At 48.3% G+C, this 17,949-nt stretch overlaps 1 protein-coding gene across 7 annotated transcripts in view; it reads right to left on the bottom strand.

The window, feature by feature from the left end:
- The window catches only part of LIMK2 (LIM domain kinase 2), a 67,901-nt gene that overhangs the window by 17,836 nt on the left and 32,116 nt on the right, over positions 1-17,949 (bottom strand). For 5 of the 7 annotated variants that reach the window (XM_054695258.1, XM_037510921.2, XM_037510924.2 and 2 more), the window contains 3 exons: positions 4,121-4,256; positions 3,352-3,461; positions 2,573-2,761 (listed from right to left, as the gene is read on the bottom strand). In XM_054695258.1, coding sequence (XP_054551233.1) covers positions 2,573-2,761; positions 3,352-3,461; positions 4,121-4,138 — 317 coding nt within the window. In that variant the 5' untranslated portion in view covers positions 4,139-4,256. Of the gene's footprint in view, positions 1-2,572; positions 2,762-3,351; positions 3,462-4,120; positions 4,257-6,148; positions 6,205-13,617; positions 14,173-17,949 lie in introns of those variants that run through there. The other 2 variants (XM_054695257.1, XM_037510922.2) reach the window with 2 other exon arrangements.

Here is a 17,949-nt window from a genome sequence, read left to right as displayed (position 1 = left end):
CAGGGAAAGGCAACACTCTTTTCAGGGTGCCCCCTCTCAGCATAGGGCAGTACCACTCACCCAATGCTGATGAACATTACCCTCCCCATCTGGAGTTTCCTCACTGCTCCCCCGTCCTCACCATCTTGGAGAATGCTGCTTTCTCCCCATCAACATACCAACACACATTTCTTACCCGGCTCTTCCACCCGGGCTCTGCACTTCTAGGCTTGCCCCTTTCCATCAAACCTCCACACCTGTGATCCTCCTACAATGCTAATCTGGGCACCCTATTGTTTAAACCCCTCAATTGACCTGCTGGGTCTTGATAATTCAGGCCCTCCATGACTTGGATTAGCCTACTCTTTGGCTACTCTCAACCTACAATGACTACAATCTACACCAGACACAACCACAGAGTCCTATGGCCCTGCCCTGAACACAGCTCCCTCCCCTATAGCGCCATTCATCTAATGAGGCTTTAGAGCAGCTCTCCCTTCCTGAGCTCCCCTGCCCTAGCAACTCACTCACACTGCCCAGTCCCCAGCACAAAGCAGGCACATTCTCACTATTTACAGGCTTGGGGGCCACAGGTGCTTCATTACTGGCATTACAAGGACACAGATTCTTTCCCCACCCAGGCCCACTTGGCCTGGACCTAGGATGGATTAATTAACTTCTCAGTCATGGACTCTATTTTCTCCTCCTTGATTCACTCAGCCAACAAAATAATAATCAATGAACACCTGCTATATGCAGTCTTCCAGTTAACCTGGAAGACCGCATGCAGTACTGAATAAGACTAAGTTCCACTCTTCTGCACTGTTGGTGGGAGTGCAAACTGGTCCAACCACTGTGGAAAGCTGTGTGGAGATTTCTGGACCTACTAAACATAGAGCTTCCATATGATCCAGCAATTCCACTCCTAGGTATTTACCCAAAGGACACAGAAACATCAATTCCAAAGAACACCTGCACCCCTATGTTTATAGCAGCACTGTTTACAATAGCTAAGCTTTGGAAACAACCCAAATGCCCAAAAATAGATGACTGGATCAAGAAGATGTGGTACATATATACCATGGAATATTACTCAGCATTCAAAAAAGATAAACACATGCAATTTGCAGCAACATGGATGGCGCTGGAAGGGATCATGCTCAGCGAAATAAGCCAAAAAGAAAAAGAAAAATACCGGATGGTCTCACTCATAGCAGGAATCTAGAAAACTTAAATAAGGGACCAGGAAAATGAATAACTATAAGAAAGTGAAAATCAAAATCAACAAAAAACTATGAACCAGAGACACTTTTAGGGGGGCGGGGGCGGGAGGGGAGGGATTGGGGTCAGAATGGGGGGGCTGCAATTGTATGGGGAATATAACAATAAAATTTATAAAAAAAAAAAAAATAAGACTATGTTCCAGAGGGAACTAGTACATATAAACTAGTACATACAGTCACGTCAGATAATTTCAAAGAGCAAACATGATCTGAAACTTGACTTGTGAAAGAAGAGCGAGTCTGGTGGAAAGCGCCTAGGCAGACAGGGCAGTTTGTGCCAAGTATGTGCCAAGTATGATGACAGCACAGTGAGTTCCAGGAGAAAGAGAGGAGATGAGAAAGAGAGATGAGATTGAAGGTAGCGCTGCATAAGATGTGGAGTCCAGAGTCCCTTGAGACCCATCCATGGACTCTGCTCAAGAGTTCTAGGCTTGGGCCTCCCCTAGTGGCGCAGTGGTTGAGAGCTGGGCTGCAAAGCTGCCCGCAGTCTCTGCAGCGCCGGTTCGATCCCCGGCCACCGGTGAGGGTCCCACATGGCACGCAGACCTCTCCTGCTGCCCACTGCTTTCCTCAGCAGTGTACTTTATCAGTCTGCCTGCTCTGCTCTCCACTCTGTCTCTGGTGAATTCTCTCACCCTCCCGCGCTTCTGATTGTACCCAGTGCTTATATAAATAAATAAATAAATCTTTAAAAAAAAAAAAAAAAAGAGTTCCAGGGTTCTTGAAGTTTATTTTTTTTTTTTTGAGATTTTTATTTATTTATTTATACAAGCACTGGGTACAGTCAGAGGCGCAGGAGAGTGAGAGAATTCACCAGAGCCAGAGCGGGGAGCAGAACAGAGAGCAGAACAGAGAGAGTGACAAAGCACACTGCTGAGGGGAGCAGCGGGTGGCAGGAGAGGTCTGCGCGCCATGTGGCCATGTGGGAACCTCGCCGGTGGCCGGGGATCGAACCAGCTGGCGCTGCAGAGGCTGCGGGCAGCTTCGCAGCCCAGCGCTCAACCGCTGCGCCACCGGGGAGGCCTCTTTTTTTTTTTTTTGAAGATTTATTTATGCACATGAGAACTGGGGTGTAGGCCAGAGATGCAGGGGTGGGTGAAAGGATTCACCAAAGACAGAGTGGGGAGCAGAACAGGCAGATCTACTGAAATCACTGCTGAGGGGAGCAGTAGGCAAGACAGGAGAGGTCTGCTGTTCCATGTGGGTCACCTCCCTGGCCGGGGATCGAATCAGTGCTGCAGTGGCTGCAGTTAGCTTCATAGTGCTAAGACTTAACACCTTGCACCACCAGGGAGGCCCGAAATACTTACTCTTTTACTTGCACAGTGGTGGCATAGTTGGAGCAAGCACTCTCCACAGACACAGAGAAGCCCCGCCTGCCCTCCATGGTGGCCGGCATTGAGATGAGCGTGACGGAGTAGGGTAGCTGGTCTTGAACAGACTCCGTGGAGAGTCTCTCAAACATGGGTGCGAGTACCACCTCATTGTGGCACTTCCCACTGGTGAGAGAAGCACAAAGGGTACTAAGATCCTGAAGTTCCACCAGGAAGCCCCCAGCAACCACTGGGCCATGTGGCTCCACACAACAGTACTGACAGTCCCACTACCACTGTATTTGCATGTATCCAGCTGGTCACTCAGAATGAAGAGCCTGGGTTCTCTGCAGGAGGGATAGGACTAGGGGTGAGATGGTCTGAGTTCTCTTCACTCTGCCTCTAACTCAAAGTGAGAATCTTGCCCTATTCCCCTTCCCCTCTCTGGGATTTGGCCTGACTTTTGGACTGAGTGAGTTATAGAGGGCTTTTGTCTTCGATGTTCTGGGATTCTTCTCCAAGAACACCTTTCTAGTCTTTCTCTCCCTCTGGGAAAACTGAAGGATGGAGTATTATTATTCTCACAGTAGGTAAGGACAGAGGGCATAAATAATGATCTTGTATACAGGTTACAGAGTTGATTAAGAACACTACTATGATAGGAATCCAATGCTCTGATACCTCAGTTATCTTTCTGCCATGCTGCCACCTGTCCCTTGACTACTTTTATCGGGGGGGGGGTGGGGGTGGGGGTGGACACAGGGCCACTGTCTTACCAGTAGAGGGTGGCGTGCTGCACCAGGGCATATGCATCCCCATCTTCAATGATCACCTTGCAGCTCATACAGGCAAAGCATTCTGGGTGGTATTTGAACTCTCCAGCCACCTGTGAGCAAGGTGGGGAAAAGTGTGGGCAAAGGAAGGAAGTGAGTTGCCTTTATTCCTGGAATGAGGGCAGGGGTAGGTGAATGACCTCTAGTCAAGTATCTATAGACCCTAGTAGTAACCTGCCCTTTCACTCCCTGCCCTAGAGTTTCTGTAGGAATTGTTAAACGAGTGTGTCTGTTATTCCTGAGGCTGCAAAAAAATTGTTTTGGTCTCAGCCACGAGAAGAAATCTCTGGAAGTAACAATCCCCACTAGAAAGGCTCACAGTTGCAGGAGCAACACAGGGCTACCAAGTCTGTGACTAGTTTTAAAGCTCTTTGTCTAGAGGAGGTAGGTAGGAGCTCTCTCTGCCAATCCATTCCAGGGTCTCCCTTTTTGATTCCCTAAACACAGTATGATATATCTTCCTCTCAACCTGTTACGTTCTTTAAGCTCCTCGTCCCACTGTATTGTGCCTCCTCCCTGCCTGCCTGCCTATCTACCCATCAACCACTGGAATATTATGTGTTGAGGTAAGACTCTTACCTGGCACTTACTACGTATGCAACAAACGTCTGTTAAATGACTGACTAAAGGGAGAGGCCTTGGATGATGGGGAACTGGAGGGGTTTTCAATGAACTTTGAACAAGATGGGTAGAAGCAGAGGAACTCACTCACCATGACGGGCCCTGTCATCAGCAGAGAACACCCATGGCAGAACTCCCCAAACTTCCCCCAGTAGTCCTTGTGGCAGTAGAGCTTCCCATCCTTTTCATAGTACCAATTGGTGAGGGATTCCTGGCATTCTGAACACCTGCAAGGTAAGAGAAGAACAGAAACTCTCCTGGATCCTTGGAACCAGACTACATGGGCTGTCCCTGGCTCCAGGGTCTAACAACAAAAATGGAGAGACCATTCTTTGACCCAAATCCAGGATGGGCAAAGTACAGTTTACTGCTATCTCCCCAAAGGAGGCCAGTTCAGAGTGAACAAGACTTCAGAAACCAGCTCTGTATTATTGCCTGACTCAGCTGGCAGACCAGGGTTTCTTCACTTCTTTGGGTCTTGAAGTCCTTAGAGAATCTGATAAGAGGCAAGAAGCCTCTCCCAGGAAATTGCACATACAAAGAAAATGTGCATGTGATTTAGGTATGAGGTATTGTGTGACAAGGATTGACAGCCCGTTCATAGCCCCAGTTAAGAACCTCTGGTTTACAGAGATATATCTTTATTTTTAAAAAATACTTATTTTTTAAAATTTATGCATACAAGGGCTGGGGTGTAGGCCAGAGGTGGAGGGGAGGTGAGAGGATTTATCAGAGACAGAGTAGGGAACAGAACAGGCAGACTGACTAAAATACACTGCTGAGGGGAGCAGTGAGTGAGAAGGAAGAGGTCTGCTGTGCCATGTGGGTCAGCTCCCTGGCTGGAGATTGAACTTGTGCTGCTGTGGCTGGCAATAGCATCACAGTGCTGAGACTTAACGTTTGAGCCACCAGGGAGGCCCTACAGAGATATATTTTGATGAACCAAACTCCACTCTCCAAAACCTACACATCACCAACATCACTACTAATGTAACATTCTTGCCAAAAATGTTAGGCATAAAGAAACTATTAGGGGAATCCAGAATACAGGCCCTCCTATAGAATCATGGTCTAGACTTTTCTAAAAAGTTAATATTATGGGGGAAATAGGGTACAGAGATTAAAAAAAAAATCTAAAGACAAATGCAACGCATAAACCTTGGATTAGATTCTGGATTGAAAAAGAAAATAGTCATGAGTGACATTTTTGGAACAAATGAGGAAATTTAAGTTTGGATTATATATTATATTGTGAGTTACTGTCAATTTTCCTAGATGCAATAACGATACTTTGGTTATATGGAAGAATTCTTAGAAATACATTAAAGCAATTAAAGCAAAAGTCAACATAGCTGCAAATCACTTTTAAATAGCTTAGCAAAAATAAATGCATTATATGTATGTGTGAGCACAGAGCACAGCACAGATTGTACAGTTAACAAGTGCTTAGTTTATTGAAGGTACACATGGGTATTCTTTGAACTGTTCTTTTAATTTTTCAAAATAAAACACAAGGGAGATAAAAACCAAAACTCCATACAAGATGTACATATTAGATCTACAGCTGCTTCCTCCTCCAGCCGTCTGGTCATAAAGCCCCACCTCTTAGGTCAGGTATGTTCTCACTGTGAGTGCAGACAAGCTTACCATTTCTGAGCTTCCTAGCACCCAGAGCTAAGGGATCCCTGGCCTGCTGAGCCTATGCCTCCTTTTTTTTTTTTTTAAAGTTTTATTTATTTATGCATACAAGAACTGGAGTACAGGCCAGATGCACGGGAAGGTGAGAGGATTCACCAGAGACAGAGTGGAGAACAGAACAGGCAGAGTGACTGAAATACACTGCTGAGGGGAGCAGCTGGCGAGTCAGGAGAGGTCTGCTATGCCATGTGGGTTGCTCCCTGGCTGGGGATCGAACTCATGCTGCAGTGGCTGCTGATAGCCCCATAGGATACATCTTAACCCTTGTGCCACCAGGGAGGCCCTGCCTCCTTTTTTTCCCCCCCAGTTAACAGACTCCCTGTTCTTGTCAATGTCTCATACCACCAATACTGGCCCATTCTTGCTTCTGAGAGGCAAGGTACAGCTGCCTCCTGGTCTGAATCCTGACCCAACCACTTACTGGTTATGTCATCTTGGGCAAGTGACTTTTCTTCTCCAATCCAATAAAGTGGACTACTGTGAAAATGAAGTAAGATGTTTTAAAGTACAGTTTATATAAAAGCCCTCGTACAACAGGAACTCAGTAACTATTAACTGCTATTAAAGATGAGGACAATAATGGTAGCTCGTGTTATTGACTACTTACTGTCACTAGCTGGATAGCTTTGGATGACTTCTCTCAGTAGTTCTTCCTCATTGACAAAATGTGGCTAATAGCATCCCACAATAAAGAGCCACTGAGAAGACTAAATTAATGTATGAGAAAAGCCTTAAGCAAACTGGGAAGGGCAAGACAAGTGTGTTACTGTAGTAACTTGCTAGGCACTGCAGAGAGGCACTCCTGCCCTACCTTTCAAGAGCTTATAATGAATCAGGGAAAAGAAAATCTGAACAACAAAAATCCAAACAAAGTTTAATTAACAAAGCAAGGTGAGAGGCCACAAAGAATCCTACAACTTTTGAGCACTGGAGAAAGAAATGAGTGGAAGCAGGTGTGGAAAGCAACTGGGCAAGGGAGGGCCAAAGAAGCAAGACCAGAAAATCCCTTTTTATGGGGTGTCTACTTCTCTTAGGTGCTTAACAAACACTGATGGCGCCTTCCCTCAGCCATTCCCACCCTGCAACACTTTCAACCTGTCCTATGACTGTTGAACTTCAAGGTCTTGAGCACTGATTGGTGTGAAGAACATGGATATGACATGCTTAGAACGGCACAGTGAGAACCATAAATTATAGGAGAGCTGGAGGGGAAACCCTGTTCTGGGTATACAGCTCAAACTCTTTTTTTTTTTTTTTAAAGATTTATTTATTTAGGTATACAAGAACTGGGGTACAGGCCAAAAGTGTGGGGGTGAGTATATTCACCAGAGTCAGAGTGGGCAACAACAGGCAGATTGACTGAAATACACTGCTGAGGGGAGCAGCGGGTGAGTCAGTCTGCTGTGCCATGTGGGTAGCTCCCTGGCTGGGGATGGAACTGGTGCTGCAGCACTGCAGAGAGCTTCATAAATTGTGTCTTAACCCCTTGCACCACCAGGAAGACCCTCAAACTCCTCTTAATGTAAAAGGCGTGTTATGTGAACTCTGAATTGTGGGGAGGGCAGAGATCTGGGTTCAAGTTCTTGGGAGTTACTTGCCCTTGAAGAAGCCCCTTTTCCTCTCTGAGTTGTTTCCCCACCTGTAAAAGACTACACCCTAGGTCCCTTCAACCCTATGCATACCTATGTTTTTTTTTTTTTTATTTTTTATTTTTTTTTTTATAGAGGCATGTTTTATTTATTTATTTTGTTTGTTTGTTTGTTTTGTTTATACATGCACTGGGTACAGTCAGAAGCGCGGGAGGGTGAGAGAATTCACCAGAGCCAGAGCGGGGAGCAGAGCAGGCAGAAGGACCGAAGTACACTGCTGAGGGGAGCAGCGGGCGGCAGGAGAGGTCTGCGCGCCATGTGGGATCCTCCGCCGGTGGCCGGGGAGCAGCCGGGGATCGAACCGGCGTCGCAGAGGCCGCGGGCAGCTTCGCAACCCAGCGCTCAACCGCTGCGCCACCGGGGAGGCCCTGTTTTTTTTTTTTTTTTAAAAGATTTATTTATTTATTTATAAAAGCACTGGGTACAGTCAGAAGCGCGGGAGGGTGAGAGAATTCACCAGAGCCAGAGCGGGGAGCAGAGCAGGCAGAAGGACCGAAGTACACTGCTGAGGGGAGCAGCGGGCGGCAGGAGAGGTCTGCGCGCCATGTGGGACCCTCCTCTGGTGGCCGGGGAGCAGCCGGGGATCGAACCAGTGCTGCAGAGGCTGCGGGCAGCTTCGCAACCCAGCGCTCAACCGCTGAGCCACCGGGGAGGCCCCTGCATACCTATGTTTTTAAGGTTCAAATCTCAGCACTGCCAACCGCCACTTACCACCTAAGTGATCCTGTGACAGTTGCGTCATTTCTCATTTGTGAAGTGGAAATGTTTTATTTTCAGGGTAGTAGTGAGGATTAAATGCAGCTCTGCATGCCCGTGAGGTGCCTAGCGGAGGGCCAGCACTAGAAGCAGGGCCTGCTTCTTGCCTCCCACCTTGTAACTTATAGCTCCTGGATACATGTCTTTTTCCTTTGCTAGATTGGTGAGCTCCCTGAGGACAGAAACAGTGTCCTATTTACTCTTAGTAGACTTAGCACCTAGAAAAGAACCTGGCAGAGTATGTCCTTAGCAAATGTTTCCAAACTAACAATGGTGGGAAAGGCAAGAACCAGTGGTCCAGGTGGGAGCACAAGAGTTCTGTGGCTTGTTGTCACCAGGTCCTGCCCTTCTCCTATCTACAATGGAGAAAAGCTGGTGTAGATGTATTTGCACCCAACGCAGGCCTGGGCCCTGTTACACCCTTGCAATGGTATGTGTGCCGCAGGGCATGGGAGCACCAGAACACGTCTCCTTTCCATTGCCAATATCCTGCTTTTGTTTGCTGCAAGTAGCCTTGACCAAGCCCAGGAGAGGGGGCAGGGAAAGAAACGAGTGCAGGCATGCAGGAGAAAGTCACACAGGCTTGCCGGGAAGAACACCTGGCTGGAGAGCGACACATCACCATTGCCTGTGTCAAGTAAAGCCTTTGGTGGGCACAGCTACACAGCTGAAATTGGCCACAAGGTGTCTCTGACCAACAGGGAGGTGAACAGTTGATAGGAGGGCTGGCTGTGGGTTCCCAAGCCACTGGAGAAGCTGTCATGAGGAGTCCTAGATTAGATATTATCAACAGCTACTGTCACTGGTTACTTGAATGCCAACATTTCAGACACTGTAAGAGGTGCCTCGTTTACATTCTCTCTAATACTGACCACAACCTTGCAAGGTGATAGGATTATTTCAGATTTTTCAGACCAGGAGACTGAAAACCAGAGTCAAGTGACTTCTGTAAAGTCACCCAATACCTACTGCTGGAGCTGGGATCTGAACGTATGGGTACTCGTTACCAAGCCATTTCCACTGCATCTCAAGGCCTGAGTGACGCGGCACAAGTGCTAAACTGGGCCTCTGGGTTCTCATCTGTGAAAATACAGAGGCTGGAGCCCGAGAGCTCAAGGACCTCTGAGTGTTAACTGCATGGGGCTTCTCCTTTGGCCAAAGTAGTGAATGTGAAATGGCACGATTCTCCTCTGTCACTGAGTGTATAACATTTTGCTCCCCGGCAGCCTCTGCCCTTTGAAGAAAAGAATCCAAAGCACACTTTGGAAATGTAAGGTACTACTCAAAAATATCCCACCTCAGCTTGTCAGAGACCATGTCCACAATATGTTCTTCCTAAAGACAAAGCTTTTTTTCCCCCCAGTTTTTAATTTTTGAGCATTTCAAAAACTTGGCTTCCCCCAAATCGCCAACGGTTTCCAGTCCGTACGGGGTGGAGTCCTGAGCCCAGGGCTGAAACATCAGTCACCACCCTCTTCTGAGTAGACAGAGTGAACAGAAATGAAACCCTCTGACCAAGGAAGGTCACCAAGAGATCCACTGAAGCCATGCCAGAGGATGGTCTCTGGAATTTCTCTTCCACAGCATGACAGAGGGCCTTGAATGGAACAGCAATGGGCTTCTGATTCATACTGAATGGATCCTCAATGGGCAGCTCAGATTCACATTGAGGTCTTTTGAGTCAGCAGGGAACACACAGGTTAAAAAAAAAAAAAAAAAAAAAAAAAGCCTGTTGAGATTCTCATAAACAATTCTTTCAAGATCTGGGTCCATATTCTTTCTTTGCCATTGACTATCTGTGTCACCTAAAACCAGTTACTTCATGACTCTAAGGTTCAGTTTCCTAATTGGTAACATGGGTGATGGTAAAATCTCATGGGATTATGAGAATTAAGTTATGTACAAATACCTAGCAAGATGCCTGGCTCACAGCAGATGCCCAGAAGTATTCATTTCCCTGCATTTCCTCTTCAATTTGGGAACACCAAGGGTGAAAATAGACCCCCTTCTTTCCCATGCCTAAGCGATATGAACCTGCTGCTTGGTTCAGAACCAGATTTCTATAGGTGGAGAAGGCCCTAAAATGAATTATTTATCGAGTAAACTAGAAAAAAAAATCAATAGATTCTAATCAATTCCTATCAACTAGGAAAAAGTTACTGTGCAACAAGGATGTGCAAGAACAAGCAGGCAAGGTGTTGTGCTGGGAGAAGCCAAGGAAGATGACATATAGGCCCAGCCCTCACTCGCATCCAAATTCTTCAGGCCAAATGTTTACAGGTAAAATTTCCACCTTATGTGGTAAGGGAATCAGGAACTATTACAAGTGGCACAGGTTAAAGAACAAGCCCTTCCCTGTCCTGGTAAAGGCCTGGCTTGATATTCATACTTAATCTCCCAAATGAGCAGTCAGCCAGGGAGAAACTTCTGCAGCCTCTTGTCTCTGAGTTCTGCCTGGGATGAACAGAAGAATGAACAGGTCTCTTTGCCACAGTCTGACAGTGTCAGGACTGGAGATGCCAATTCTCTCCTGGGACACAGAGATAAAATAGAGGCTACCACCAAGAGTCCTTATTACTCCTCCTTCCTGCAGACCCTGTAGGTTGAAACAGGCTGTCAATCAAGCTGTAATTACAGAACATTTATCCTGTTTTTAAAATTTAACCAGACACATAATAAATCTGTGATCACCAGAATGTGTTGATTCTGTTCCAACCAAAAGCCAGGAAGCCTGTAGTTCTGGTAATCTGTGCAGTACACAGCAGTTAAAGGTAGAGACTCCATCATTTGGAAGAAAATAGAAAAGAGCTTATGTGTCTCCAAGAAGCCACATTAGTTGCTGAGCTGGGATCCATTCACCTGATCCAAGTCCTTCATCTTTCAGATGAGGAGAAAGAGTCCCAGAGGACCTGAAACAGCTGCCAAATGTCACTGCTAAGCAGGGCAGGGTTAAGAATAATTTTTCCCTTTAGATATGAATTGCCTTAGACTACGAAGATGTACTTGTTTTCAAGAGACAGTGTGGAAACCAAACCCATAAATCAGTGTTGGACATTAAGGAAATTTCTACACAACGAAAACTAATTTAAAGACATCAGACAAACGTCACTCCTTAATTTACTTCCAATCTGAGGTGTTAACTTCCTTGGGAGCAGGCCTGTAATCTCAATGCTCACACTAGAGGTGTTGGCAGGGGAAGACAATTCACTTTGCTGAGCAAGGCCTGTCAGGCACGGGTGTATAGGGTGCAGAAATTACATTCCTCATTCCTTCCTTCCTCCCTCCTGTGCTGTCACGCCTGATCATGTCCCCATGGAATATGGTTGCATCACTTCTCTTGCAGTGACAGTTCCAGAACTCGGTGGACTTCGTACTCCCCCAGAGGTCTAGGGTCAAGGATTGAATCTGTTCCAAATAACCCGGCAGGGGTTGTGTTCAGGAGCCCAGAAAGTCTGGTCTCTAAAGGAGAAAACTGAGGGGAGAGGCAGCCGGTCAAAGAGGAGACTGTGAGGACATCCTGTAATAAGGGAGGGTCCAAATGTCAGAAGTGGGTTTCCTGACCAGGAAGTATAGTGGAGACTGATCAGAATGACACCTGGGAGAACAGAGGGTCTGGGTGGTCACTCCCATGGGGCACAGAGCTCTGTGTGCTGCCTACCTCTTTAGAAGTGACTTTAGGAATGTGGTCTCCATTTGGGGGGAGGGGAGAGGGTCTAGAGTCAGTCAATCAATACCCCCTGACTCCAGCTGGGCAAACAAATCGGGTAGAGGGGGTGATGATCAGGTTCCCCAGAGGGGCTGGGGCAGAACAAGACATTAGACAGGCTGAGTGGCCGGCCTGCAGCCTTCAGTGGCTTGGCCCAGGTTGAGAGCTCATTACCTGCTCCAGCCCCTGGGAAGCTGTGTCCAGTTCCCAAAGATTAAAAGGGGCACAGCATTCCAGGCTCCTAAGGGAATAGCCCCTCCCCCAAACTGCCTTTCAAGATTAAGAGTAAGAGGGATTAATGAGGCCCTGGCCTAAACTAGTGGCTACTTCAAACACTTTGGCATCTTGATTCCACATGGTAAAACCTGCTCCCTAAACTCAAGATCATTTCCCACTGCTCTTCAGTAAAGAATCTCTGCCAGCCCCCTTTGATATGCCAGGCAAAGTAGGAGGGCCTTTTTCTGCTTTCTCTGCTGGGAGAGGAAAGCAAAACCTGAGAACACCTCTGGGGGAGGTGCAGGCAAAGGGAGGTGCAGTCTCCTGAAGGATGAGAGAAACTCAGGAAGACAGAAAAGGTTGACCAGAGGCCCTAATGTTAACTCTGTTGAAACTGGTGGCCCATGTGTAAAATGGAAACAGAATATCTTTAGGCTGTTGAGAGATCAAAGAATAAAGGGTGCAGCAGGATGCCATGTAAAATCAGCACTGAGGCCCAGTTCCCCAAATCCCAGACAGCTCCCTCAAATCCAAATACTTCTCATAACCTCACCAGGGTCCAGCAATTTTGTGAAACCACATGATGTTCTGCTTTTCTACCCAGGGCATGGCCATCTGACCAGTATCCCAGCAGCAAGGTCTGGGCATGGTGCTGATTTGGGGAAGCCAGAACCGAGAAGCCTACCAGGACCACTGGCGAGGGGGAGGCAACCCTGGAACAACAGGCTGCTCCCAGAGAAAGAAAACAAGCCCCACCCCAGCCAGGAATGGCTCCATTCAGGAGGGACCCTGAGGGCCAGAAACCCCCTGGGGAGTTTCTGTTGGAGATGGGGTGGGGCAGAGAGCAAAGAAAGGGAGGTCAGAGGTAGAAAGTTTCCACACCTCCCACTGAGAAGACCCACAGCAGCCCTCAGAGGTACTCAGGCCTGTGTGTGAGGATGCCAGGCCCAGTAGCTCAGGAGCAGGCCAAAGCTCATTGCTCCAGTTTCAGAAGCAATGTATTCACCTGGGAACTCAGAAGCCTTTAAAGGTCAGAGGCAAATGTGACTACCATTAAAAGAACAAACGTTTATAGAGCTCCTACTATGTACCAGGCTGCCCACACCCAGGCCTTGCCAGCTTCCACGCTGCTTGGCAAAACCTGCCCATCCTGCTTGTTGGGATAAATTCCTGGGCAGGCAGCATGGCGGGCAGGCAGCATGGCCTGCAGGTAAAGCGCACCGAACAGCACCCTATCTATTTGTGCTGTTCCCCTGGAAGTAGTTAACACCAGAGCTGGTCAGTCAGTGGCATCTTTTGGAGGCTTCACCAGGTGTGTCTGGGAAGGAAGTTCCCCAAGATCTTCCTTCTGGGAATATTCCTCACCTCACCATTTCCAGAAGATCGTAGGGAGCCTTCCGCAGGCCTGTTCTGCTAGGGAATAGCTTCTGGTTTCTGCCTGACAGAACTCATGGTCAAAGGACAAGAGAAATCTGAGAAGCAGATTCAGGGAGGCCGCTGCCCTCCCCTCAGGACCAGGGACCAGAAGAGGAGGTAGGGAAAGGGACTCAGAGCCCAACTCACCGAAAGGGGTCTTTGGAGGTGAAGTAAGCCGGGATGGACAAGTAACTCCCCATCTTCTTCCCACACCAGACAAACAAGTTCAGCTGCAAACCTGTGTGGGAGTGCCTCAGGCTGCCTGCAGACGACCACCATGACAGGCCTGGGCTCCCGGCACTTCAGTAGCGGGCCGGTTGCCGGGAGCTCACCTCTCCCTCCGGAGCAGCCTGGGAAGCATGAGGACTCCAGGCCACTTGCCTCCTGGCAGATTCCCGCAGGGGCTCATGGCTGGGGCGGCTTTCTCCCCAGTTCTCGGAAGCTCAGACAGCCCTCTGGGTCTCCAGGAGAACCACCTCTCCGCGGAAGCTACTCGCACACAGGCATTCTTGGGTAGGGGCCGGTAACTAGCTAAGAAAGAAGAGCTGCTGTCAAGTTAGCCTGCTTCAGCCCCACCCCTGATGAGGGAGGGGAGAAGGAAGAGGAGGGGCTCCTCGCGGAACCGAGGTGTGTGGCTACAGCAGCTATTACGAAACAGACCTTGCAGGCAAGGGGTGGAGTTGGGCTGAAGGCTGCAGGCAGGCGCCACAGACAATAAGCAGGACTGGCTGAGCGTCCATCCCTGAGGTCAGGGAAGCCCAGGGCAGCAAAGAGAGCGAGCACATCTGCCCCCGAGGGTCCCCAGCCTGAGTTGCTGCCCAAAGGACAGTGGGAGGTGAAGAAAAGCACAGGATACCAGCTCCAGGCCAAGCCACGCCCCCAGAAGGGGGGGGGGGACTCTGGCTGAAGAGGCAGGTCCAGAGAGCTCGCTCTGCTCTGGGCTGGTGTCTACTAAGTCCTGGCACCCGCATCCCCATTCATCCGTTCCCTCTGCTTGGCCTGGGGTCAGCCCCAAGAGCCAGCCAATGAGGGCTGCTATTCCACTTCTGGGGAGAGCTATGCTGAAGAATGAAGAAACAAGACCTAAAAGTGTTAACTGACACCTGACATTTCTGCATGTGGCCAGCACTGTGTATTCACTCTGGGATGAGAATTATTTCCACTTTAAAAATGAGGAAAATGAGGTATAGTGATATTAGGTAACTTACCCAAGACCAAAAAACTAGTCAGTGGCAGGGCTGAGATTTAAACAGACCTGTGTGATTCCAGTGCCACAGCTCACAGCGCCCTTGAGCTTTATTCTGCCTCTTCACGGGGAAATATCTTCTTCAATAGGAGGGAGCAGAGGCAGGGAGCCCAGGTCACCTGCCCCCACCCTCCCACCCACCCATCTGGTCCATGCATCAGTCAGTCTGTCCATCCCTCTCACCCTCCCTTCCTCCTTCCCCAGAATGCCATCCATAGGCTTCAGTGGCTAGAAATGCTTCTTTCTCTGAGTCCACTGGTGGTAAAAAGGTTTTTCAAGCATGATGAAGGCTAAGGGCCAGGGGGCCTATGGGGATGATGGCCTATGGGGTAATGCCTGAAGAGCCCCAGTTATGAGGATGACCAAACACAGCCCACCGCTGGGAAAATCTCTTATCCTCCTGCCTGCGGGACTACAAGAGGAAAATAAAGACTGCTACAGAAGAGTGAGATATGACCAGACCTCACTGTTGGACTTGGGAAGTGACACCAGCTCTTTTCTCCCATACACACACTCCTCTCCACTAAAGCCACCCTGCAGCTGATGCCCTCACTGCAAACCACTGACAGGAACCGTGGCAAAGGTGATGGCTGAATTCCAAAGGAGCCTTTTTCTGATATAGTGATTGGGCACAGGAATAATGAATGGATAAGAGAAATAAGGTTTGTACCTTGTTATAAGCTAGCATCTATTGACCACTTAATGTGTTCCAGGCCCTGGGTTCAGTGCTCAGATATCTATCATATGTAGGGTAGAGGTTATCATCCCTATTTAACATACAAGGAAACTGAGATTCTGAAGGGTTATGGCTCTAGCCTGAGGAAAAATAGTCAGTATGTGACGGAACTTGATTTCCAATCCAGTAGTGTTTGAGCAGCAGCTGGAACACTCTCTGTAAATGGTCAGAGAACAAATATTTTAGGCTTTGCAGGTCTACATAAATTCTGTCACAGCTACTCCAACTCTGTCACAGCAACACGGAAGTGCTATCTATGAAACATAAATAGATGTGGTTGTATTCTAAAAAAACTTTATGAAATTTGAATTTCATGTAATTTTCATATGCTTCTGTATAATCTTTTGTTTTCCTCACCAACCATTTAAAGCCATAGAAGTCCTGGGCCTCCCCGGTGGCGCAGTGGTTGAGCGCTGGGTTGCAAAGCTGCCCGCAGCCTCTGCAGCACCGGTTCGATCCCTGGCTGCTCCCCGGCCACCGGAGGAGGGTCCCACATGGCGTGCAGACCTCTCCTGCCGCCCGCTGCTCCCCTCAGCAGTGTACTTCGGTCCTTCTGCCTGCTCTGCTCCCTGCTCTGGCTCTGGTGAATTCTCTCACCCTCCGGCGCTTCTGACTGTACCCAGTGCTTTTATAAATAAATAAATAAATAAATAAATATTAAAAAAAAAAAAAAAAAGAGGTCATATCTACCAAAATTACGTATAAAAAAAAAAATAAAGCCATAGAAGTCCAGGCTGGACCTCCCTGGTGGCACAAGGGGTTAAAGTCGCAGCACTATGAAGCTATCTGCAACCACTGCAGTATGAGTTCAAGCCCCTGCCAGGGAGCTAACCCACATGGCACAGCAGGCCTCTCTCCTGTCTCACCCGCTGCTCCCCTCAGCAGTGTATTTCAGTCAACCTGCCTGTTCTGCTCCCACTGTCTCTGGTGAATCCTCTCACTCCCCGGCACCTCTGGCCCATACCCCAGCTCTTGTATGCGTAAACAAGTCTTAGAAGGACAGGTGCTCACCCTGCACCAAGCACTGCTCTCAGCACTTAGAAGCATGAATAAATTTTAACCTACACTCATTGATAGTGATGTGATTTCCCCTTCTACAAAGGAAGGAACCAAGGCAGTGACGTTAAATTACTTGCCTGGCATTATGCAGCTGTGCAAGAGAGAGGCGAAACCAAGACTGGAACTCAGGCTGTCTATATTGAGCTTTAGCATTGCTATGCTGGAGCCAGCCTGAGTCCAGAGCCAGACTGTCTGGGTTTGAATGTGACAATGCACAGCACGTAAGCCCTTGGCACAGAGTCTGGAACACATTAAGGGTTGATAAATGTTAGCTGCTAATATCATTAAGACTATTGTTACGACCACTAGTATGTGGCCTTCAGCAAGTCGCTGCCGCTGTCTGGGCCTTGGTTAGGTCTCTAAATAGCTTCCAGCTTCAACAGTTTTATGCTCTATGAGGCTGCAGTGTGCTCTGTTGTCCTGGCGTCTCCAGTTGGATTTAAATCTTTTGAGCTGACCTTGAGAGGATAAGGATCCCAGACCCGGGGGCCACACTTGAGTCAGAGAAAGTGGGGCAGGGTGGAAGGGGAACACTATGCACAGGATACCAAAAGCTGGAGAGCTGGGAGCTCTCTTTCTCCCATCCACAGAGCCAGCTATTTCTCATCAAAAATCTATTATGTTCACCTGTAATTCGATCAGGCAAGAAGGGGGTCCCAAATTAAGTCTGGAACTAACAAATTACCTTCTAATTGCACCCTCTGATGAGCAGAATGTAGATGGAAGAAAACACAAGCCACAAGAAACCAGGGCCAGGGAGCCCATGAGCATAACTCCTCCTGACATTTCACACAGCTCTGCTGTTCCAGCGGTGTGGCGGGCCAGTGAGTCGGTGTCTAGGAATGTGAGCAGGAGGCTGCAGGCTGTCTCCACTCCCCCAACTGCCTTTACAAAGGACTCAGTAGGTGGCTGTGTGGGTAAGCAGTGAGAGGACTTAGTGCCACGCAAACTGCCTCACCCTGGAAGAGGGTTAGCTGAGCTGAAGTGAAAGCCCCTCCTATGTGGAATCCATTTGATCCCTAAAAATCCAGACTTCAGGAGGAATCAATGAAGGACTGATTCACCACATGTGATAAGCTGCTGGCTGCTCACTGTTATGGTTCCTCATAGCCAACTTCAAAGGACTCAAACCACCCAAAACAGAGGTGAAAGGGCACAATGGAGGATATTATTTCCCCTTCCTGCTTGGACACTGGTCCTGTGTTGAAAGCTGCTCTTCTAGTCCCTAGAGCAGTTGGCAGAGGATTCAGCAGTTAAGGCTGCCAGAGGCAAATGGCAGGGATCCTTGGACTGGCAGTTAAGGCCAGTATAAAATGGCAGGAGAGGTGCTAATCTCCTACATATTTCACAAATTGGAAACCTGGCGGGGAGCCGAGCAAACCAACTCCTCGAAATCAGCTCAGACACAGGGCTTCAAGGCATCTACGAGTGCAACAGC

The sequence above is a fragment of the Talpa occidentalis genome, unplaced genomic scaffold (genome assembly GCF_014898055.3).
Source record: "Talpa occidentalis isolate TD23 unplaced genomic scaffold, MPIMG_talOcc4v2.1 talOcc4.14, whole genome shotgun sequence".
Classification (NCBI taxonomy): domain Eukaryota; kingdom Metazoa; phylum Chordata; class Mammalia; order Eulipotyphla; family Talpidae; genus Talpa; species Talpa occidentalis.
This window is presented reverse-complemented; position numbering and strand designations above follow the sequence as displayed.